The 23632-nt window shown below is 42.8% G+C and overlaps 3 protein-coding genes across 3 annotated transcripts in view; 2 read left to right on the forward strand and 1 right to left on the reverse strand.

The window, feature by feature from the left end:
- The window catches only part of myo1d (myosin 1D), a 75031-nt gene extending 72181 nt beyond the window's left edge, over positions 1-2850 (forward strand). The window contains exon 22 of the mRNA XM_070926594.1: positions 2440-2850. Coding sequence (XP_070782695.1) covers positions 2440-2596 — 157 coding nt within the window. The 3' untranslated portion in view covers positions 2597-2850. The remainder of the gene's footprint in view (positions 1-2439) is intronic.
- An 8419-nt stretch (positions 2851-11269) lies between these two features.
- Positions 11270-12178, reverse strand: cdk5r1b (cyclin dependent kinase 5, regulatory subunit 1b (p35)). The gene has a single exon (XM_070927396.1). It carries the CDS (start codon positions 12176-12178, stop codon positions 11270-11272), a length of 909 nt encoding a protein of 302 aa, XP_070783497.1.
- A 2770-nt stretch (positions 12179-14948) lies between these two features.
- psmd11b (proteasome 26S subunit, non-ATPase 11b) lies at positions 14949-23285 on the forward strand. The gene is made up of 13 exons (XM_070926782.1): positions 14949-15047; positions 16327-16428; positions 16571-16767; positions 18666-18723; positions 18981-19175; positions 20067-20211; positions 20353-20413; positions 20633-20695; positions 21017-21142; positions 21401-21436; positions 21539-21590; positions 21685-21827; positions 21906-23285. Exons 1-12 carry the CDS (start codon positions 14957-14959, stop codon positions 21825-21827), a joined length of 1269 nt encoding a protein of 422 aa, XP_070782883.1. The 5' UTR covers positions 14949-14956; the 3' UTR covers positions 21906-23285.
- Positions 23286-23632: the final 347 nt, after the last annotated feature.

Raw genomic sequence — 23632 nt, forward strand, 5'->3', positions numbered from 1 at the left:
TCCCGCTTCTCGTCTGGTTCTCATTTCGCAGCACTCTGATACCTTTCAGCACCCCTACTTCTTTACTTTGCACTTCCTGCATATTCTTTCCTGTATATGTTTTTTTTCCCTTTTCACCGACCTTGTTCTCAACTTTTCTCTTCCTCCTCGTTCCCTCCGTCTCCTCTCCTCCATCCTTCCAAATACTTTTGGGAGCAAGTGAGCCTGGACTCACATGGCATGAAGGACGAAGACACACAAAGGGAACGGGGGGTAGGGAAAAGGAAAGAATTGATTTTCCAGTCGGAGAGGCCTTCCAGTGAAGGACTAAGTCTGCCCTCGGGGCTCTGACTGGCTCGGGCCAGCTCCTGATGGGAAAGGCCAGCCAGTGACCTTAAGACCCAACTGATGATGTTTTTCTATTCAGAGATGAAGTGTGCTGTTGGTTTTTATTGCAATGCCAGAGTATTTATTCAGAGGCAAGCGTTGGCACTGATGGATCAGAGAGGTGTCAGAGACCTGGGAGCTTTGTAAAGGTGTATTATATATATATATATATATAAATATATATATTGTCTGTGTGTGTGTGTGTGTGTCTACATGTGTGGGTATATTTCTGTGAATGTGAGTCTAACCCCGTTTGCCCTTCTCGAGGAGCGCAGCGCTGCATCCCCTCTGGCATTTCACTGAGATGGAGAAGTAACAGGATGAGAGACGAACAGAGAAGGAGATGTATCACAACACACACACACATACACACAGTACCATTGGCTGGCTGGCAGCCATGACAGATGGGGGAGTTCAGTTCATGGGGGTTGCCATGGAAACCAGCATCAGTGCTACCCTGAGCTTCTCCACTCCGCATAAGCCGAGATACAGAGAGGCACACACTCTGCAGAGGAGTGCAGCGTGGGCAGCTCGTTGTTTATGACTTATTGTTGTTGCGCAACAAGTCGGTGTCGTCAGGTTCACGACTCATTTCCTGGGTTTAGATTCGAGGGACGGAGCTTGGCGGTGTGTGAATCCAGCAGTAATTGCAGTTAACGGATTTGTTTACGACTGTCACCGACAGCCGCGATCGGTGACTGTGCCAGTGAGAAAGTGTGTCACGACGGGTACTCGTGAGATGCATGTGTGTTTGTCACGCTTTCAGCTTCCTGTCGACATCCCTCCCCTCTGATCCCCTTTACGTTACGTCTTCCTCTCACTGGCCCTCAATCAGAGAACAATTATCACCCAGTCGTCTTCTCATTCCCCCTCACACACTCTCTCTCTCTCTCTGAACAGCAGCCTTCACAGTTTGCGCCTTTTTCTTCTCACTCCCGCCATCGATCCTGTTTAAGAGCAAACGAGGCAAAGCACCCGTTCACCCAGAAAGGGTCTAACTAGATGTGACAGGCACTAAAAGCCAATCCGCTGCTGCGCTCCAGTCCGGCAACGCCATATGGATCATTACTTCAACAGCACTCCTGCCTGATTTTCTTCTCTGTTATTCATCTTCATTTTCTTTCAGAGCTGAAACATGCACACATGTACACAACCTCTCCTGTATGAGCACACACACTCCTGCACCCTGTGACTTCAGTCATACTCATTACACACAGCATCACACTCTCCTACATACATTCTTATAAAACACTAGCAGCTATACTCTGCAGGTACGTGCTTTGTAAACCAACCAGGAACTGATCATTTAAGCTACAGCACCTTCCCGCTCGATTAAAGGAATAGTGCCACATTTGCTTTCTTGCTGACTGATGACAAGTTCGTTACCGCTCTCACGTCCGTAAGGTAAATATGAAGCTACAGCCAGCAGCCGGTTAGCTTAGCTTACCACAAAGCTAATCATATGTCACGCGTAATCATATATGGTACAGTCACAGTGTAAATGTAATCCCGCCACTTCCTTCAGTTTGTCATTAAAAAGAATAAGAAGAGTAATAAAGTCAGTCTCAGGCAGTGACTTCATTTCCATCCTTGTGGCCTGAGGGTAGAAGTTTCATTTCAGTCTCATTCACAAACAAAATCATTCTCTCTGGTGTGCAACGTTTTTCCCATGCACATTAGTATTCAGTCTGACATTACTACTGTAAAGGGTATGATGGCATGTGTGTGTGAGAATGAGTTTGTATGAACTGTGTGTGTGTGTGAGAGTATGACTGTGCACATAAAAGCAGTAGTCGTGTGTGAGAATGAATGTGGTGTATTTGTGAGATTATGTGAGAGGATTTATGACCCTCATACTTTCACTCTCTCTCACACACGGGTCACTAATGGATCTGCATCTTTTATTCCTGTGCATTAAAACTGAATGTAATGCTCATGTGTCAGTGTTGCAGCATATGAGTCAACTGTGATTACATACATAAATGTTCATTTCCTGATGTTGGCGTTACAAAATGTTCACCCTTATCTCTCCGTGTCCCTCTCACGCTTCGGTCTTTTGCTTTCTCTCGGCAGTGAGAAGAGGAAGCTGCAGGTGAACATCGCGAGTCCCATCCAGTGCAGCATGAGCGGGAGGAAGTGCACGGTCATTGTGGAGCCCAAGATCAACCAATCGCAGCCAGACTTCACCAAGAGCCGATCTGGTTACATCCTGGCTGTTCCTGGCAACTAAAATGGGCCAAACGGAAAAACAGTGACAGCTGATTTCAAAGCAGGCCGAGATAATGACGATGATTCACTTCTGATTCACTTCTCGTGTTTGTTTTCGCAGAGCTGCTGATAATGGGACGATTTAGATAGCAGCTCTGTGGGAGGATTGGGGTAATTGAATCCTGAAAATACAAAGCCATGCCAAATTTGACCCGTTGATTTCAATGTTACTATAAACAGGAAGTGTACAATACGCCTATTTCCAAAATGTTATTAGCTGAACAGGTTTTTAAAAATGCACTACAGGGTAATCAACCAGAGTGGTGTTCTTCCTTTTTTTAAATCCAAATGATTTGCTTTGTGCAATATTTAGTTTATTGTAGATGAAATATTGTGGTCGTCAAGGTGAGAGGAGATTATGCGGCAACTGAACCACTGATGTTGCGTAATTGGGGGGGAAAATCCAAAGGCTTTGCAGGAGTTTATAATCCCTGCAGCTCCCTGTGCAGCAGCCAGATCAAAAGTGAACCCCTGAAAAATGAAGGAAGGTGATGTTTATGTATGACTCTGATTTTTCCAGATACGCAGTCAGCTTTGAGTATCTGCTCTGGAATGGAAGAAAACACTTTTTGTGATTTATATTCTAAGGAATAACAACGTGTTAATGACCTTAATTGAAGACTTACCTACCTGCGTGGTAAATGAAAGGAAATGCAGCGTCCGCGTTTTAGTTCGTTAAATGTTTACAATCACATACGGGAACAGCGAGTGCCGAAAATGTGATTCAGTGGTTCAGTCGGTGTCTGAGGCACAAAGCCCACATTTTAATTCATCGTCAGTTTGTTCCTCACAGGATGTGTTGATCACATCCTGAACATCGCGACCTGCTACATGCAAAGCGTTAAAATCTATTAATTTAAATCTTATACTCTCTACTGCAAGGTCTGTACTTTTATAATACTCTTATACTGCTTATATATTAAAGGTTAGAATATACTGCGTTTACTATGAAAAGGGATGCTATAACTAGAGCTGAATAACAGAAGGCAGACATGAAGACGATAACCAAAGCATTACTTTTTTTTTTTCTAAGAGGTATTTTAAGTTCATATTTCCTTATAATGCAAGACTTGATGCTGTAGCTTCGCAGCAGAGGCTAGAACTGTATAATCCCATGTGAACTCCAGCCCCTGAACATGGTCTCATTTGCTGTCTTTGTGTTGAGAGAATAGCCTAATGAGTTGTAGTGGTTCTGTGTCCTTTGGAATAGACTTCCATTTGACAAATATCCCCTTCAACAGAGAGAAAGAGAGTGTGTGAGCAGGACAGTGGGTACTGTATGTGTGTTGACTAGCTCTGTTAGCTCTCCTCTTCTTGGCTCGGAGACTGAGAGCCTGGCTGGTGGCCACAGTGAAGGAGTGAAGACAGACGGGTGTGAAGTCTGTAATCAGACTGCTGTCCTACTTTACCTCCCTGTCTGATGATGGGAATGACTTTCTGTATGAACAGTGGACTATTTAGAGACGTGATTTTCATCTGATGCTGCTGCTAAACTCCCTTTCGTCTCTCCTCGAGCCAAATCACACAAATCAAATCATCAGCACTCGAACACTCAGAGTTTGGTGTGTACCGTTCTCACAAGCTGTCGGCTGTGTTGAAAGTTTCCACTCTGTTTTGCTAAGTGTTAGCACGTTACAATATGTTCTTGTTCCGACCGTTGCAGAAATCTGTGGCAGCGCAGAAGCTCGTGAGATGGAGATGTTGTGGTGTTTAATATTAATATCCATCCACAGATTGAGCAGCACATAAGGCCGAACGTCAGCTCTTTTGTCGCGTGTGATGTGTTCGCTTCTCTATAACCAACCTAATTATTCTAAAACACTGACCACAAGGTAGCATGTTGGAGCTGAACTCTCCGAGCGTCTTCATGGTTTTCTCTGTTCTGGGCTCCTGCATCATTTCATTCAGAAGAGAGTTATTGAAGAGATAATGCTAACTTTAAGTTAGATAGCAAGCTAACTAGCTCAGTTGCTAATAGGGTTTCTAAGTTTATTCAAAAGACATATTTGTACCCTGGACTTCTTCCTCAAAACAGCTGAAGAGTTAGAATGGCTTCCTTCATTTAGGAACCCTCCGTTCCCTCAAAGGTCAGCACTTTCAAGATGATTTACGATTGGTAAACTGCACAAATGTTCATGTCAAAGTTGAACTCGACTCAAAAAATGCAGATTTATTTCGCCCTCCACGAGCGAATCCACTGAGCGGAGCACTGAAATGAATTGATTTGAATTTTCTCGTCCATCTAGGCTTAGAAGTTGAGTCATAAAGTAAAAAACTTTCACTTTCATGACAAATAAGCAAACTCCATCTGCTTATGAAGATCATGGGATATGGTCGAAAGCTCCGGAACAGCCTCTTTGCATAGAACATCCTCATTGTTGACAGAATAGACATACAGGTGGATGTTAGTTGTCGTACATCTGGCAGGACTGTCTGTTCCCACTTGAGTTTTCTGGATGTGAAAGCCGTCGTGATGACGTGACAGTAGACGTCACAAATTCTTGGATGAGAAAACTGAAATTGTATCGTCTCTCTCCCCACAGAGGCCGAGCTGTATTGTCTCTGTGTGTAAAGACTAAGTCGAGATTACCGACTGAGGGCCCGAGGTTATGAATCGGAGCTCCCTGGGTGTCTGGCCTAGTTGAAGACGCAGAGGCACTCTTGTCGACTTTACTTCAACAGGAAGGAAAGCTAGCTGGCAGTCATTTTCGCCACAGCGGCGGCTCGGCCCTCTAATTGTTGTCCGAACAAGTCGTTTATCTTAATTAGTTTGCGAGTGCCCCCGTCTTTTGAAGAAGCGAGCCATTCTACCTCGCAGCTCTGTGGCGGCTGACCTTGTCCCGCTGCTTGATAAGGCCACTTTGATGCAGGAAAGAGTTGTTTGGGGAAACTGGTGCATCCATAGTGTGGATTAAGGAAGTGACATGTTCAAAGGAGCTGAGGCTGCCTGTGATGAGTGTGTGTGTGTGTGTGTGTGTGTGTGTGTGTGTGGACTACAACAGTGCAGCTCTCCATATCCTTCAGCATGGTAATCTCCCACAGGGCTTCAACTCCTCTCTGCTCTGCTATTCAGCGCTCATCATTAGGATGGACTCCATGTCACTTCTCACTTCAGCACTTCTCTCTTTGCTTTCTTAAGGCAAAAAGGGGGGGGGGGGGGTGGTGAACAAAGCCTCGCTCGGCCTCCTCCTCTTCTCTGCTCCCTCTCCTTTCTTTCCCCTCTCTTCCACCCTCCCTCCTTCTCCACTTTCCTTCCTCTGTCAAATCTCTCCGCTCCTCGCCCAGTTGGGCCGACTGTACCGTCCTGCAGGGCAGTGAAGGTTTTCCTATTTGTCTTTTTTCCTTCAGCCGTCCTGCGCCCACGAGGCATGGAAATAAAAAAGGAAACTACACCAGCAACAAAACTGGCCAAACAATAGGAGTATAATGAAAAAAACGAGATGAAGCTGAGTATAACCTGAAATGTAAATACTGTGGATCCTATGAAAGGGTGAGGATGGTGTCCTATATCTTTATTATGGTCAACAAATCCATCCTCAATACTTTGACTTCCCTGACCTGTCTGTGGCTCACTGAGCTGAAGACGCACACCTTTAAAAACAGCTCACAAGCATTTACTTCAATGTTTTAAGTCTCAGTAATTTCCTAAAGCAAAAGCAAACGCACCTCAAACAGGAGGAGAGAGTGCGTTTGTCAGGGACTATTTTCATCAGGATCAGTTCATTGGTGGTTTTGTTCTTTTCATGAGATTTGTTGGCAATAACAAACATATGGAATATCACCAGATTTGTCCTTTTGGTGTGCAAACCCAATCAGCAAAGATTACTTTTCCATTATACTGATTATAGGCTTTACCGCAGGTATGAAAACCACAGGCTTTTTTTTCCTAATTATCCCTTTTATAAATGGGCATAAAAGAACATCAGATATGAAAGTTAACACTAGGAGACGTGAGCCATTGTGTTCCTCGCTTCACTGTTCTCTGTGCTGCGATCTTAACAAGTACTTTTCCTCTGGTTTCAACTGTTTTTTTTGTTCCAGAAATATTTGACTCTATTATCAAGCCCGTCCATGTTAGCCAAAGGGCAACGAATTCCATTTTCTTCTTTCATAATTTATTCCATACTCTGTGGCTTTAAGCGAAATCTGTATGTATACATCATTCAGTATGTGCCTAATTTTATATTAAGTTTATATTTTGCATATTTTTGATTACACACCATAAATATACTGTAATATCCAGATCAAGTCACCGCTGTAACACTATTTCTGTGCAAATGTATTCTGTATAAATCCAGATTATGCATTCCATGATGTTCCATAATGAAAAATATGTCATTAATCATTTTATTAATAAATGTATTTGCTTCAGTAGCTGCTTCTTTTAGTCACTTTCTCGCGACTTGTGATGTGGTAATAGCTGGGCAGAGCTCGACGTTAATCCGCCCACTAACAGCTGTTTCACCGGGTGACGTCGAGGAGGCTAAAACCCCTGCAGTTGGCATGACAACGCCGCTTCCCACTGCCACCGTGTCAGCCGTCACCAGCTCCTCAGCAGGGGTTTATAATCCACTGGCTGATGGATGACTATCTGCTGCTAAGAGTGGGATGACTTTTTTTTTTTTTCCTCAAGGGCAGTGACTAAGTAAGTCGGGACTGACTGACCTGGTGGTTAAATAAATGGGAATTAATGGACAGAGAGTTATCTGTATGGAGTGAAGTATGGAGCGGGTATGACATGCAACAAAGATCAGAAACATGTATATGCAGTGTGGTATGTGTCTTAAACACAGACCACTGGCTGCTCCATGTTTACAATCTATCAAATGTCATTTGCCAAATAATTTTGTCCAATGCAGCTTGAGTTTGTCCCACATCGACACACATTGGGAGCAAATTGGGGTTCAGTGTCGTTGCTCAAGGACACTTTTTGCATGTGGAGGTGGGGCTCGAACCACTAACCCCCAGATTAATGGCCCACACTCAGAATTACAACTGCCCCAGAAATGATTGTTGTTCAGAATATTCGCAGTAAAATTCACTGGGTTTGATCCAAGCGCAGTGAAAACCAGATGTCCAGAGAATGACTCGCGAAGCAGGCTTTTGACTGGACGTTCGATCCCCAGACTTGTACACACTCCAGTCCAGCAATAAATCTGGGTGGGGTCCCACTTGCCACCACTCAGGTGCCCTTGAGCAAGGCCCTGAAGTTAACCGTCAAGCTCCAGCAGCCAACAGGTCCGACTAGTTGAACTGAGCAGCTTCCAGGTGTGAATGTGTGTAACTATGGATGTTCCTCAGTGAAACTTTACTTTTTTTTGAGATGTTAAATATGGTCTTGAGTTAGCAAAGTGCAGATTCAGACTAAATGAGCGCACATCACTCCACATCTGGAGGCACAAAAAGACAAGTGGCCGTCTCGAACGATCAGTGCATTTTATTTTTCCATCACAGTACAAAAATAAATGAAAATAAGCAGAAACTAACTGAAAAAAGTTTCAATTACAGCAACAGCTTTTTTGTCTTTTTCAAAAAAAGAACATTTTTATTGAACAGCATCGACACCCGTCCCTCACCACACCGAGGGAAAACCTAGTACCAGTGTGGTTGGTGTATGCTCCTCGTCCATAAGAAAACAACATGTCACACATTCTTCTGTACAAATAAAACGCTGTCATTCACACACACACACACACACACACATTCGCACACACATGCAGCCATCGAATGCCTCCCTTTTTGAAATTCTTAACCACTGTTTCGTTTTTTTTTTTTATCTACAAAGTACGCAACAAGATACAGAAAAGAATTTGACAGAAGTCTTTAACTATCACTTGAGTCTTTTTTCATATTTTATAAGCTTTTGAAAGTATTTTCTCAAACAACTACTCAATGATGCAAAGTGGAAAAAAATGGCACATTTCAAGTGAGTCGGGGCGAGTGGACAGAGAGAAAAAGATTCGGGGTCTCTTTATGAGGCCCTTCACCCCCGATGCCCTGCTTTTTTTTTTCTGCCGGAGCAGGGGCCCGTCCTTAGTGCGTGTCCCCCTATTGTGCCAGTACAAACACTCCAAATGAACTTTCTCTCACTGATCTAAGTCCACATGGCAGCCGCAGTCCCACAGCAGAGGAGGCCACAGGTTGTGACCGTCAGAGCTGCTCATTTCCTCACACTAACACAGCAGCAGAGAAGCCTTCCACTTTAAAACATGACAGAAGCCTTTTGTTGGCACAAGCAGTCCGTTATGCTTTTTAGACAGATTTTCAGAACACTGCTAAAGAGAGAGAGAGAGAGTGCATTTAGTCTATATCGAGATTGAAGTGTAACAACCAGTAAAAACATTTCTGGAGGGAAATACTGTAGCTTCTCCAGTGATTGCTGTCGTTATGGAGATAGCGAATAGCTGCAGCGGAGTGGCTTCAACTGCTCTCCAGTGAAACAAAAATATATATATCTCAATTGTTCTGCATGCTTCCTGTTTTTGGTTGTCAAGTCGTTGCCATCGCACGCTGCAGCGTCTCATTTTAGTCAAGTGGTTTCTATGATTGAAAATGTGATTATTCCTGTGGAGGTCGCCTCATCTCCTACAGCCCCCGGATGTATGTTATGTCGCCTCACATTTGATTTACACAGAAGTGATGCTGATGGATTATCCTCCAGGTAAGCTGTGCTTTAACTGCGGTGATGCTGAACGAGTGTCATTGAAATCATTTATTCCCCTGGAACAATGTGTGTGCTTCCTCTTTCTGATATGTGGGACAGCAGGTTGGGTTTAGCTCCTCGTGCAGGACAAAAAGACGTTTTCAGGGCATTTTGGTAAGTAGAGGGTCAATGATGTGTTGTTCTGTCAAGGTGTCCTTGATGGTGTCACTTTGGTGATGGTCAGATTTGACATCGGTTTTTGATCTAAGGGCTTTTTAATTAGATTCTCATCAATAAATTGCTTTCATTTGCATAAACCAGATCAATCTTCATTCCCACCAAAGATAAGCACACCTGCTATACCAGCAAACCCCCCCCCCCCTCATGTCCTTCCCTTTTCAAAGTCTCTCATCTTGATCTGTCATTTACATTAATGTGCCTAAATAAATACGTAAATGGCAATAAATTAGGTGTCAGTTAGTAGTTATTAGTAGATGAAAATCCACCCCGTCATTCAACAGCTGGACAAACAGTACGTTGTTCTCAGACCTGCGGGATTTCCATCAAAGATATGGCACTGTTTTAACATTTTCTATGCTGAATCATAAGCACAAAATCAAACATCATTCCAAAGTGGTTGCAACACAACCTATCGACAAAAGTACAAAAAGAATTTCCCTGGTAAACAAATAGCCTATTTTAGCAAGCATAGCTAAAAAAAACTAGTGTCACTTTGTTCACAGCATTCTCTAATGCAGATGCAGTTGGTTTACAAATCAAGTAAAAAGAAGAAAAGTAATAATTGCTCCTGCCCTCCCGGAAACTCTGTAAAATTGCATGGCACACGTGCAAAACATTACATTTCTAAGTAAAAAAAGAAACAAATCAAATAAAACTTGTTCCAGAAAAGCAATAAATAAGCCTCCATAGGTGTAAGCCTCTGGGGAGTAAAACATCCATTAACTTGTTCTTTTTATTTTTTTTTCTAGATGAAAATAAAGTAGGTGTTTCTGAACACACACTGCATGACCACTCATCATTGGCCGTACGTCCACCGGCTGTCGTCTTCTTATCAAAAGTCCCGCAATGCAATGTCTGCTTATTGTCCACCCAGTCTTTACTGTACAGTATAAGTCCTGTTGTTGAGCCACAAACAGGAACCCACAAAAACATGGATCCAGCATCGATGGCCCCCGCCGCTTCTTCAGATATGCACTGCAGCAAAAAATGTCCAGTCGTATCCGTATTAATGGAGGGGACGTGGTGTTTGCATTCCAAAGAGCCAGAGTTTGCAGCCGGGGACGCCTGTTCAGTCCGTGATGCGTGAAGAAAGCCAGTCAGGCGATGGCCCTCCTGCAGTAGGCAGTGCACATCACATCGTCAAACAGTCAGAAGGTCACTGGTCGGCTGCTGCAGCCTCAGTCCTCTCCACATTCATTGCTGTAGATGTATGCTTCCCTTTCCGCTGTTTTTTTGTCTTTTTGTCTGAATTGTTTTTGTTTTTTTAAGATTTTCAGTATTTCATATAGATATATATATATCTGTATGTTAGCAAAGGATTTACCCAAGTCTGGCATTTTTTGTTTATATATCATTGTCAAAAAAGCTTTCATTCTCAGGTTCACAGAAAGTCCATCCTTTGCTCGTTGGAAAATAGAATTTGCCGTCTTCAAGATGCAAAAAGAGTGCTCTTGCTTTTTAAACCCTATGCACCATTTTTAGGTGACCATTGCAGCTGATATCCCTCAATGCAAACATTTGAAATCTGTGAAAATGACTGAGCCCCCCCTCCAGTTGAAGGTTCTGTCATCAGTCTTATTAGACACAAAGTGGTTATGAATGTCAAATACTTCCTAATTGGCCTAGTCCCACCGCAGTTTGGACAATAATAAATAAGGAGCGTCACAAATCATCTGTCAAACTTGTCAAAATGCCAGACTGGAGTATCCCCCTCCTCCCCGTCCCCTCTGCTCCCCCCCCCCCAGCATCCCCTCACCGGTCCAGGCCGATGAGCAGGCGGCTCCTCTCCTCCTCCTTCTGGCTCTCGTTCTTCAGGTCGGCGAACACCTGAGTGAAGTAGTGCGGGTCGGAGTTGATCTGGAGCATCTTTGCGCTCATCAGGTTGATGATGGACAGGCAGCGGTCCCAGAAGGTCTCCTTGGAGCTTTCCACTAAAAAGGGCTTGAGAGGGTAGGAGATCTCGTTGCCCATGTAGGAGTAAGACAGGTAGAGGCAGGTGAGCAGCACGGCCTGCAGCTCGTGCTCCGTGGCCACCTCGGAGGAGACCACGTCACGGCACAGCATGTAGACGAAGACCACGTTTGCAGGGGTGATGAATCCCTGGTCCTGCCAGCCTTGGAGCAGCAGGGAGCGGTCCACGCTGCGCAGCCACAGCACTGGGTCAGTGGGTGACAGGTGTTTCAGCCGGTAACAACGCCGGCACAGAAACTCCCCGAGGCAGCGCAGCAGCTCACTGGTGGAGGCCTGGACGATCACTCTCTTAGGGGTCCCAGGAGCCACATTGGAGTTAGTCAGGGGGGCCTTCTTAACAGACGATGCCGAGTTGTTGGAGGTCTTGGTGAGAGCTGGAGTGCTCTGATCCTGGGCAAAGGTGGACAGGTTGGCACATGACTGCGACTTCTTCAGGTTTTCATTGTTCAGGTGGGTGACATTATTCTGGTAGTTGCCGTTGGGCTGCACCTTCTTGGAGCCTTTCTTCTTGGCCGACACCGCTACAATCCGCTTCCACGGGAGCACGTTGATGAGCGAGTGGCGCTTCAGGTTCTTGTCTTTGGCGTTCTTGCTGTTCTGGACGGCTGTGTAGTGGCCCACAGTGGCCGGACCATCCTCAAAGAGAGCCGCCTTTCGGTAGCTAGGTGACAAAGACAGCACGGTTCCCATGGTGACTGTGGGGAGGCGTCCAGGGGCTTTAGCCGCACTGGGTCAGAAGAGCGTCTGCCAGGGGAGATCCTGAGGGTCTCAAAGCCTCAATGCTTCTGGGAGCTGGGAGTCCCGGGCTACAGGCTGCCGCTGGGCATCTAAAGCCTGGAGGAAATAGTCCTGTGAACGGCTCTCTGAGGGGATAACGATCACCTCACTGATGGTCTCTGTTGTATTTCAGCCCTCTGTCTGTGTCTCTGGACGGCCACTGCTGGAGGCAGAAAAGATCAATAATCAGAAAAATAATTGGTGAAGGATCAATTACCTTTGAATAGCAGAAATGTTTTTAAATCTCATATTAGATTCATATCATTCACCTGATAATATCATGGCTGTCTGATCAGTAATGTTCTCCTGAATGTGAGCCTGAGTGGTTTATCTGCCAGCACCTCAGGCTTATTAGCAGCATTGATTTCGCTCAGTAAGTGGTGGAATGGATCAGCCTATAGCTTATACTAATTAATTCAAACAGCATAGATCCCTCCTTGCTGCAAATGATCAATGTAATTATCAGGCGAATCGCCAACATTATGAACATTTTAGTGTGAAATGGTGCTTCAGCTTCTGTTCATCTGCAGCAGATTCTAATAATAACACGGGTGCATCAATTATTCAAAGGAAGTCTACTCCACACTGGATGGAAATGATCCTATGTGATGATTTCGTGAACATTTTATCAGGAGAGATCCATATTTTATGGGCAATGGCCGACGAGTGCACCACGCGCCACCCCTCTCGCTAAAATGGAAGACAGAAACGTAAACACCTTAATAACAGGTGAAGGTCGCGTTGGACAGGATTCAGCATATTAAAGCACACATCCAAGGTCACGTAATTCACCTCCACTAAAAGCAGACAAGCAGAGAGATATCTGAGTCTTTCTTTGCGCGACAGATTTTCCTCCTCACTGCAGCACCTTTGCTCACATGCGCAGAATCCAAGCTGCTCGATCCGTCATCCCATCAATCTGAGGACCGACTCGTCCATTGTGGAGAAATTCCAAAACATGAGCTTTTAATGAGACTCCACTGGGCTAAAATTAGGTGATGTACTGGGCTTCTTGCTGTGATGGGGGGGGGGGGGGGGGGGGGGGGGGTTGTGTACATCGGGTGCTCTCCGTGGTGCTGAAACTGAGCGTCTGCGTCGAAATGAAAATGCTGCCCATAATAGGCGGTGGCTTAAAACTGAAGAAAATCCTCATGTTTTCCTCCTATCTGTTAACATCTCACAATATGTGTGTGTGTGTGTGTGTGTGTGTGTGTGTGGCTGCCTGTAATTCACATCCTCGTTTCTTTCCATTTATTGTCGTATTCTCCTCATTAGATAAAGCTGTTTTTAAATGTGATGGATCCACAAATCTGTACAATCTGACTTCCAGCACGGATGTGTTCCAAAAATGAAAGCAAACTTACCAGATCTCCTGCTCAATGAGAATATAACTGCGCCGTAACGATGATGCTCCGCGTCTCGATTCTCGTTTTTCCTTACAAAATGCGATTAAAACATGAAACCATCCAAAACCGACCATAAATGCAACAAAGAAAATGATCCGAGCCGAGGCGAAAAGCAAGCGGTGGATGAACGCGCCCGGTGTCGGCGGTGCGCAGGCGATGGTAGGCAGTTGTGGAATGGATGCTCAGATGAGGATGTGCTCCTGGTCCTCCTGGCCGTGAGATGCGGATGCTGCGAGGGCTGATGTTGTGTTGTGTCACTGACTGTGTGAGGATGGTTGACGCAAAGGCGGTGGTGGGGCGCCGCTCTGCGCTCTGTGCGCGCTGCTGTCTCTGCTGGGAAACAACACACACAGCAGGCGCTCATGCAAACTGAACCCAGTGAACTGCGAGGATGTTTTTCTTCATAACATCGTTAGCACCAATGTAACCCAATCAACAGCATTCATATATGAGCACTTAACGTAGGAAGTGAGTTGGTCTGCATGTTCTGTAGTTCTATAGGCAAGCTTAGATTGAGTACAACAGCTTTGTATTACATTGTCTTATTTTGATCACCGAATAGGCTTTTACAGTAATCTCAACAAGGCTATAATATTGCTGCTTGTGTCTGTGGTGCTCCATTATGAGTTATCGTCAGACTAATGCATCATTTGGGCAGATATCGCTATTTTATTCAGCGTTGGATATCAGCCATGTCATCCATTATCAGTCTGATGGAGATTCAGACCACAGACACAAAGCTAGAAACGCACGGCAATGAATCTAATTTTTTAAAGACTATTTATTACTTTTTTCATTTAATTCCTCGGTGTTATTTTGTGCATTTTTAATTCAAAGACCTGGCCTGAATTCTATATAGGTTCGTACTATATATGCTGCAGTTTAATTACATTAGCCTGTGGTTTCACAGGAGAGTATGTAAAACACAGAGTAACTGGAAAAACGATCTCATGTAAACTGTTGGATATTGGCACAAAATAGCATATTGGCTTTGGCCAAGCACGAGGGGCCCAACTCTGTGAGACATCTGCGTCTCATAAAAAGTAAGCACGATTTTTAATGTTGACTTACTTTAAAATTGAAGACAAATTGATTTCTATGAGCAAATCAAAGGCGTAGGTAAATAGAGCTTCTGATACATGTTTACGACCCCTTTTTTTGATAAGACTACATTTCCCAAACGCCTTAAAATCCCGACATGCAAGGCGTACGCTGACGTCACATACGCTAGGTAACGTAGTCCCCGCACGTAATTTTCATTCAAGCAGCATTTTGAATAAGGAAGATGGCGGCTGCAGCAGTGGTTGAATTTCAGAGAGCTCAGTCTCTCATTAGCACGGACCGCAACGCCTCTATCGACATTCTCCATTCAATAGGTAGGTGTTCGGCTGAGGTTTTGAGATGGACACTGTTCCTCTGACCACTGCTAATTGCTATTTCTCAGTCAGTGTTAGGCGGCGAGGTTAGCATGCTAGCTAGAGGTGTTCAATAGCAAGAGCCGGTGGTGTGCCGTGCTGACTCACTGTTGAACGGTGGGTAACGGCAGCTGCTAGTGGATGTTAGCTCGTTAGCAGCGTTGCTAACTTTAGGCCTGGGCGTGAAATTTGTAGTAGTTATAAGTAATGTTATGTTTTTGACTGTGTAGTTTTGTCTTGTGTTGTTGTGTCATTAGCCACAGTTTACAAGCTAACCACCATTAGTTCTACTTAAGACTGTCACGTTAGCATGATTACTGTTTTGGCTAGCGTTAACATCGTTAGCTTGTTGTCAAAAGCCTTTAACCGATTTCATCAACAAAGTGGTAAGCAGCTCTCTGACAGAGTGAAAGGAACTGCCTCTGTTGTTATTACTGGGACGTTTATGAGTAATTGGCCATGGTTTGCTTGTGTGTTTTTGGTTGCGTAAACACACGAGCAAATGGAAATAGCATTAACATACATATATATACTGTAAACAGTTCTTACGTTACACATAGACATCACTGTCCTCAAATTGCCTTGTCACTACAGCCCACTAGCTGTCAAGCTGTCGTGCTACACTTTTTAGTCATCTTAAATGTAAATGTTATGACAAAACATTCATTTTGTTCTCGTTAATGGTTTAAATAGATTTATCAGCAATTTAACTGAAAAGTAATCAACTTAATTTTGATAATCTTGTAAGTCATTTATCAAGCAAAAAGCCAAACATTCACTGATGCCATCTTAATTGTGAGGATTTGGTGCTTTTCTCTGCTTTATATAATTGTAAACTTAATATATTTGGGTTTTGGACTGTTGTTTGGATATGGAAAGTTATTTTAAGACATCACTTTGGGCCCTGGAACATTGTGTTTTATGCTTTTCATTGTTGTATTATAGGCTAAACATGAATGTGTACATCAAACTTGTTGATAGTTGCATTCCTATTTGTCAGTTTGGTGTGTGGACCCTATATTAAGTAATACTGCGATATTGTAAGTAGAACAGATCATGTGACATCAAAAACAATTAAACAGGACTAAGTTAGATCATGTTTTCCAAAGTTTAAAAGTCCAGGAGTCACACTAATTAAATTCATTTCTCACTTTGACACTTAAAATGTGCAAATTGCATCAAGTGGGGATTAAATAAGCAAATTGTTTTCTGATGTCAACTTGTTGCCTTTCTTTAACAGTGAGGAGAGATGTTCAGGAGAACGATGAAGAAGCTGTCAGGGTTAAAGAACAGAGCATCCTGGAGTTGGGGACACTCCTGGCCAAGACCGGACAGGCTGCAGGTGATGGTCAAACTCTGATGTTAATTTTGTGTCTGTTTTTACTTTTTAAGTAAGCCTACAAACAATCCAATGCAACTAATTCTATGTTAAGTTTCCACTTGAAATATCTGTTTTTTTATTTTTTATTTTTTACTTTCTCCAGAACTAGGGGGTCTGCTGAAATTTGTGAGGCCTTTCCTGATTTCCATCAGCAAGGCCAAGGCGGCCCGGCTGGTCCGCTCTCTGCTGGATCTCTTTCTTGATATGGAGGCAGCAACAGGTCAGGAGGTTGAGCTGTGTCTTGAATGCATTGAGTGGGCCAAGGCAGAGAAGAGAACCTTCCTACGACAAGCTCTGGAGGTAAGGAGGCCTACAATAAGCGTGTGGGTGCTATCAAATGGCATAATTGTAACTTAATCCACACCATATGTGCCATTATTTGAGTGTTTTTTGAGAAGCATTGCAATATTAGCATGCATCACTGCTAGAATCTGCCAATAGGGCAACTTTTTCTTACTCGCCACCATCACACCTTCAATTTGGAAAAGCTCATGTATAACGTAGAGGAGACCTGCATTATACAACTAGATATTACTGAACTAAAAACACTTCAAGTGATATGTTATGGAGAGCTTGAATAAAGGAGTTTGATACTGAGTTTGATGACATTATGCAGGCAAAGGTTATTGGGCTATCAAAGGCTTTTGCAACAACCTATAGCGCACCAATGTTGCTGTCAGAGGTTGATTATTTGCATTACGTTTGACACTTTGATTGCTGATGAGCCAGAAATAAAGGATACAACCCATCGTCAACAGCTGATGTATTCGTCCTCTCGCCCTAACCTTAGTTAGTGCCGACATACAACACCGTTATGATTAATGATAGTGAAAACAAAAGCAATATCCCCAAACATAAATAGCAGCTGTGGGAGGAATTAAATTTAACATGTTCTGACTCATAGAGTGGGAGACGCTGTGATTTCAGACAGATTGTGGTGGAGCTTTTGGTTGTTAGTAGATATGCAACACCGCCACTGTGGCATCACTTTGGGTTAAAATCAAATAAAAACGGGAAACTTGATAAATGTGATGAAGCAAACTTGTAAACTTTGCCTGAAGTGACAGCGAGAGATGCTAATACATCTACATCTACTACACACTGCCATCTTTGATGACATCACCCTGCTAAAGCAGCCAAAATGTGCTTCGTGGCCAGATGACTGCCAGCAGGTTCACACTCACAGCCAGGAATATCTTAAGCTTTTGGCTGAATTACAAAATACAGGATCAACGAGATGTTGTATTAGTACTGTGTATAAAGTGTAGAAGAAAAAATATGTAAATATGTATGAAACAGTGGCGTGTATGAATAAGTGAAAGCGGAGAAGAGGGACGCTCTTCAGATAGGCCGTGGTGTGCCTCAGGCCACTCATTATGAATAATATGATGGGAGTAAAAAGATGTCAGGAAACTTTAATAAGACTATGTGTACCATCTGTTTCATGGTCTTAAAAAATGTAGACAATCATGACATCACCCTTAAATATGTATTCTATCAAAGAATTGATGGTTAACATCAGTCAACCTCCTAAAAGACCAAAAGCTCCTCTTCAGACTTACTACTTTGCACCATCATTTAACAAACAACCACCAGAAGCCTCAGCTGACAATAATGTGATGTGGCTTCCGGATGCTGCATTTCAAGTAAAAATCATTTTCACTTGTATGTGTTAGTGTTAAGTTCCACCTTTTGAGAACAGTTTGTTCATCTCCTCTCTCTGGCACTTTCTGTAAGAAGTAATTCTAGGAAATGTACGAACTGTCTGTCTTCTTCCAAGAAGTGTGTGAGTGGCATTTCAGCATCTCGATATTTGCCAGGAATTGCTTCATTATGATTGACATTTTAAAGGACCGTGAGACTAGCTCTTGCTCACTGTATGTATCTGCATCCACCCGATTTCATCAGATTGTAAAGATTCTAACAGTTTACTTTCAGATATAGATCTACGTAGGTCAAATCGTCGTGTGTGTGTGGAGCATAATTAAAACCAAGCACCAGGTCCAGAGACTTTAGGTGAAAATTAGCTAGTATTGGTTGGTTCAAAGCTAAGGTTCCTGTCTTTTGATTTTTTGTTATAACTGACATCCCAGTAGTTTGTCTTTCAGGTCCATGATACATGTCGCAGCTTTTCTGCAGGGCATTAGATTGTCCACAGCTCCTCTCTGCTTGTCTAAATGCTCTCTCTCTTCTTTCAGGCACGACTGATCTCACTCTATTTTGACACCAAACGATACCAGGAGGCCTTGGCGCTTGGTGAGTGTTTAGAGACAGGATATCTTTATCTTTTGGTAAATGTGCAGCATCTATCTTCTGCCTTCAAGTCCAGCTTAGAGCTTATAAACAAAGGGTTTGCAGAGCGGTTAGGCATGTTTTTACTTATAAAGAGAGGAGAAAGGACAGCACATATCCTCACTATAAGTGTACATTTACCCCCCAGCTGTTTACTAAGTGTTGTACAAAGTTATTGCAATAGTTAATTTGCATGCCATTATTCAATCTCTTTCCCTCAGGCTCCCAGTTGCTCCAGGAGCTGAAAAAGATGGATGACAAAGCTCTTCTGGTAGAGGTTCAGCTGCTTGAAAGTAAGACGTACCACGCTCTCAGTAACCTGCCCAAGGCCCGCGCAGCCCTCACCTCAGCCAGGACCACCGCCAACGCCATTTACTGTCCTCCAAAGCTCCAGGCAGCTCTGGACATGCAGTCAGGTCTGTACGCTACTCACACTTCCTTAGCTTACCTGAGGTGAAGTGGTCCTGTTTTTGTTTTTGTGTCTTTGCCAGGCGATTGTAAAATAGCAGAATGAAAGGATTATTTATTAAAGCCACTATGTGTACAGTTTTTATGTGATTACAGCATTTTCAGATTATTTTGATGGCAGAGGTTTTTGTTTGTAGAAAGATAAGACAACTCCTGTTGTCTCTTTTTGACACTACCACTGGGGGGCGCCAGGCACGTCTGAAATATGTGTGCAGAACTGAAATTCTTATTTTTTGATGGTATCGCACACTATGGTATTCAATCTACATTTTCTTCCTTGTATTTGAACAAGCTTTTTATATTTATGGTCAATTTCATGATGGTTTAGAGTAATTACATTTTTGTGGTCATCATGTGATACATTGCTTCACCATCAAGAGGTATTACCCTTACACAAATAATTAAAAATGGCTTAATTATATTATAATTAATGACTCAAAACCATCCATGAAGCAACTCTTGAAAAAGGGTGTACTTCAGCTCATTGTATACTGATAACCATCTCAGAGTCACAGTTCAGTTTGTGTTTACCAGTGTGAAGGCAGCAGAGCTGCGAGGCACGATGTTATCGTGGTTATTCATGACTTTACAACACAGCATGAACTGGGAAAAAAGAGACACAGCGTTTGGCTCATGCTTCTGTAATTTCCAACAATATGTATAAGTGAAAGTCAACACTTGGTGGTTTTAATATTTCTTTGATTCGTACGATCACATAGCAGCTTCTGTGTTTGTCTCCAGCCCAGCAAGTTTCTCCTGTTTTTGTTTGCATTTCAAATTTCAAGGTTTGTTTTGGCCACAGAGCGTGTAACTATCACGCTGTGTCATCTCTGTTGCAGGGATCATCCATGCTGCAGAGGAGAAGGACTGGAAGACGGCCTACTCCTACTTCTTTGAGGCCTTCGAGGGCTACGACTCCATTGACAGCCCCAAAGCCATCACAGCACTCAAATACATGCTTCTGTGCAAAATTGTTCTCAACTTGTAAGTAGCGCTTAAAACTTAACATTTCAATGCTTGAACTTCAATCACATTCACATGTCCTGCCATCAGTATTTTTGAATCATGAACATTACAGAATTTACACGTCAGATTTTTCATTTTTCTGTTACTTAACTGTTTCAGGCCAGAGGAGGTTCAAGCCCTGATCAGTGGTAAACTTGGCCTGCGACACGCCGGCCGACAGGCGAGTACAAATCTTTTTCTAATAGGTTGCACAAAGCAGCAATCGGCACACTTCAGTTGTTTTGTGGTTATTTCAGTTTCTGTCTTGGTCATTCTAAAAAAAAAAAAGGCCTCCACTGTATTTAGAAGACATTTCTGTTTTTGTTCAGGTAAACAGTTTTATCAAGCTCGTTTCTGTAGAATGACTTTTAGATTTTCCTTTTTGTTATCATCCTTCTAGACAGATGCACTGAAATGTGTCGCCCAGGCCAGCAAGAACAGATCATTAGCAGACTTTGAAAAGGTAAGAATCTCCTTAGTCCTGTCAAATCTATGTTAATGGATCTTCATACAGATGAGGCAGATTTGCATTTAGCCTTTTTGGTTTTGCTTTCTCTTTAGCTACTGCGTCTTCAGCTTGTTGGATGCAGCACACACAGAAATGAACGTTTGCTCCTTGATTTTATCTTGGATGATTACACCTGCTGATAATATAATGGTCAAAAAGTGTTGCTCACTATATAATGCATTTTAATTAAGTTTTTGTGTTATGCTTCCACACAAATTGCCTCACTGTTTGAGTATTTTAAGTTTTTTTTTTAAGTGAAAGTTGTGCATTTTCCAGGCCCTAACAGAGTACAGAGCAGAACTGAGGGACGATCCGATCATCAACACTCACCTGGCCAAACTGTACGACAACCTGCTGGAACAAAACCTCATCCGAGTCATTGAACCATTTTCCAGAGTACAGGTAAGGACATGCCAGGCCTAGCTTTACAAAGGGAACTTGTTACTGTAGTGGTATCCAGTCAAGCCTGCATTTATTACCACGTCTTAAGTATTTCTGTGTAGAGGCTTTGTTTTTATTAATGTTTCTCAAGAGCCAAGACTGGGTCATTCTTTCCATATTCTAGGCTGACATGAGTATCTACTGCTGTGTTTGTTCCTCAGCATTTTAACAAAGAAATGAATGACGTCCTCTTTAATTTGCCTCTCCTTCTGTTTTCAGATAGAACACATATCGGGTCTAATCAAACTGTCAAAGGTATGTATCTTTGTAGTTAACCATTTTTTCCTGGGTGTTAAAAGCATCATTTATATCTCTTTTAAAATGCAGGTGTTATTATTAATTTCTTTTTCTTTATAGGGAGATGTTGAGAGGAAATTATCACAGATGATTCTGGACAAAAAGTTTCATGGTAATTGTAATTGTCAGACATACGCACTTCACAGACTTCAGTCTTCAACAGTCCCGGGTGTACTCTAATATATATTTTTATGACACCGCTGCAGGAATCCTTGACCAAGGTGAAGGCGTCTTGATCATATTTGAAGAGCCCCCAGTGGACAAAACATACGAAGCAGCCTTGGAAACAATTCAGAACATGAGCAAAGTCGTGGATTCACTTTACAACAAAGCCAAGAAGCTGACATAGGTAAGAATATTTCCATAAGAGAAGAAGTTTCATGGTCTTCCGTTGGTCTCTACTAAATGTCTTTTCTGTTGTCCACAGAGCAGATTGCCACGGCAGTGCGATGGAGGAACTGTGTGTGTGTTTGACCAGCGTGTGTAACATTTTAAGAAGGGGACAAGGGAGAGCAACAGGAAGTCCCACAAACTGCAACAAACAGGATTCCCCCATCAAACTCCCCCCTCCTCTCCCTCAACGGACAATTTCATCACTTCTCTTGTTTGTATGTTTTTCCTCTTTAATTTTGATATCTCTTCAGGATTCTGTATAACACTCAGCGGCCAAATCAGGCCATCAGGGAATATTGTACAACCACAATAAAAAGATTAAAAGGTTTAAGAATACATATATGTTTATATCTGCTATAAGGCTGGGCTTGTCGAGCCTTAAGCTGACTCCACTGCAACCTCAAAGGTGCAACATTGACCTCTGCGACCTCGGACTCTGCTACCACCTGCGTACGCAGAAATGAGGCTTTCTCCTTCTTCTTGTCCATATCTTTCAGAAGCACACTGTTTAGTTTTTGGAAGGTTGGGATACTCCTTGGGATTCTGAATTTTGGTCAAAGAGCTCCCTCTAGCTTTTATTTCCTTTCCTCACCATATCATTGCCAACAGTTAAGTACCCACTGTATTTCAGATATGTATTAAACTCACTTTATTTGTTTTTGGTTTTGTGTTTTGTTTAAAGACGAAAAAGAAAATCAGATGGTTGCCACATGTCTGCCCGCCCTGCTTATGTAAGTTCATAGAACAGACAGGATGCCATTTCACCACTAGTGCCACTTTTTCGGCACTTCTGTTTGCCTCAATGTTTGGGTGCAATATAAAATCGGAGGGCAGACGTGGAGATGTATTCATTGCCTCTGAGCGTCTGTGAGTTATCCCTGAGTGAGCAATTCTCCATTGTTAGTTCCTAGCACTAGTGTGGTATGCTAGTAACCAAACAATTTGTATGGTTTTGATTTGGTTTTGATTTTTTTTTTTTTGTTTTTCTCTTATAAAAGACATTTTCAAAATAAATATTTTGTATTTTAAGGATTTTGTCTTGTCTCTTGCAAAAAAAATTGCAGATGGTAATTTGATGTGGTAACTTTAATCGGTCACTCAGCTATGGTATTTGTTTTTATGGTATGGGCGTGAGAAGACTGGGGATTTACATGTTGCAAGGTGTCTGTGAAATGCACTTAAGAATGGGAGTGTGGCCCAGACAATGTATACAATAGATAAGTGGACATATGTGTGTTAATCGAAGGACAAGTCAAAGGGACGGTATCTAAGCAGTCAGAAGCAATTCTTAAAATTACCCCACGTGAAAACAAATGTTGACACTATAAAATACAGAATTCACCCAAGAGTCTCTTCCTCCTGCTGCTATATGTGTCACACTTCACATCAAAGGGCATTAAATCAGTTAAACAGACAGATTTGAATTGTCTTTTATTTTGATTTTCACACCGTGTGATGCTGACTCAACCCGCGTTGTCAAACCTGGGTACCGAGTACAGGCATGTCTTTTTCACCGTGTAACTCAATGCACATCAACAGGCTTCGGTCACACCACAGTGTTCAAACAAGTGCCACAAACTGACTAACGGTGATTAAAAAGCACAATCATGTCATTTTCACCGTAGCTGTCATGCCCATGCAGAAGACTTTCAAGCCTCAAATATTCCATCATAAAACTACTCTTTTTGGATTTGATGTCCTTCAGTATTTGTTTACAAAGGTTCAGCCTTTCACTGTGACCCTTTTAGCGTCCAAAATAAA

Source organism: Enoplosus armatus, chromosome 20 (assembly GCF_043641665.1).
Source record: "Enoplosus armatus isolate fEnoArm2 chromosome 20, fEnoArm2.hap1, whole genome shotgun sequence".
Classification (NCBI taxonomy): domain Eukaryota; kingdom Metazoa; phylum Chordata; class Actinopteri; order Centrarchiformes; family Enoplosidae; genus Enoplosus; species Enoplosus armatus.

What these genes read in the sequence shown, in the direction of transcription:
- cdk5r1b (XM_070927396.1), bottom strand. Translation starts at nt 12,178, where the DNA reads ATGGGAACCGTGCTGTCTTTGTCACCTAGCTACCGAAAGGCGGCTCTC.
- psmd11b (XM_070926782.1), top strand. Translation starts at nt 14,957, where the DNA reads ATGGCGGCTGCAGCAGTGGTTGAATTTCAGAGAGCTCAGTCTCTCATT. An exon ending in TCCTACGACAAGCTCTGGAG is followed by an intron (nt 16,768 to 18,665) that starts GTAAGGAGGCCT and finishes CTCTTCTTTCAG; the next exon opens with GCACGACTGATCTCACTCTA. An exon ending in AACCATTTTCCAGAGTACAG is followed by an intron (nt 21,143 to 21,400) that starts GTAAGGACATGC and finishes TTCTGTTTTCAG; the next exon opens with ATAGAACACATATCGGGTCT.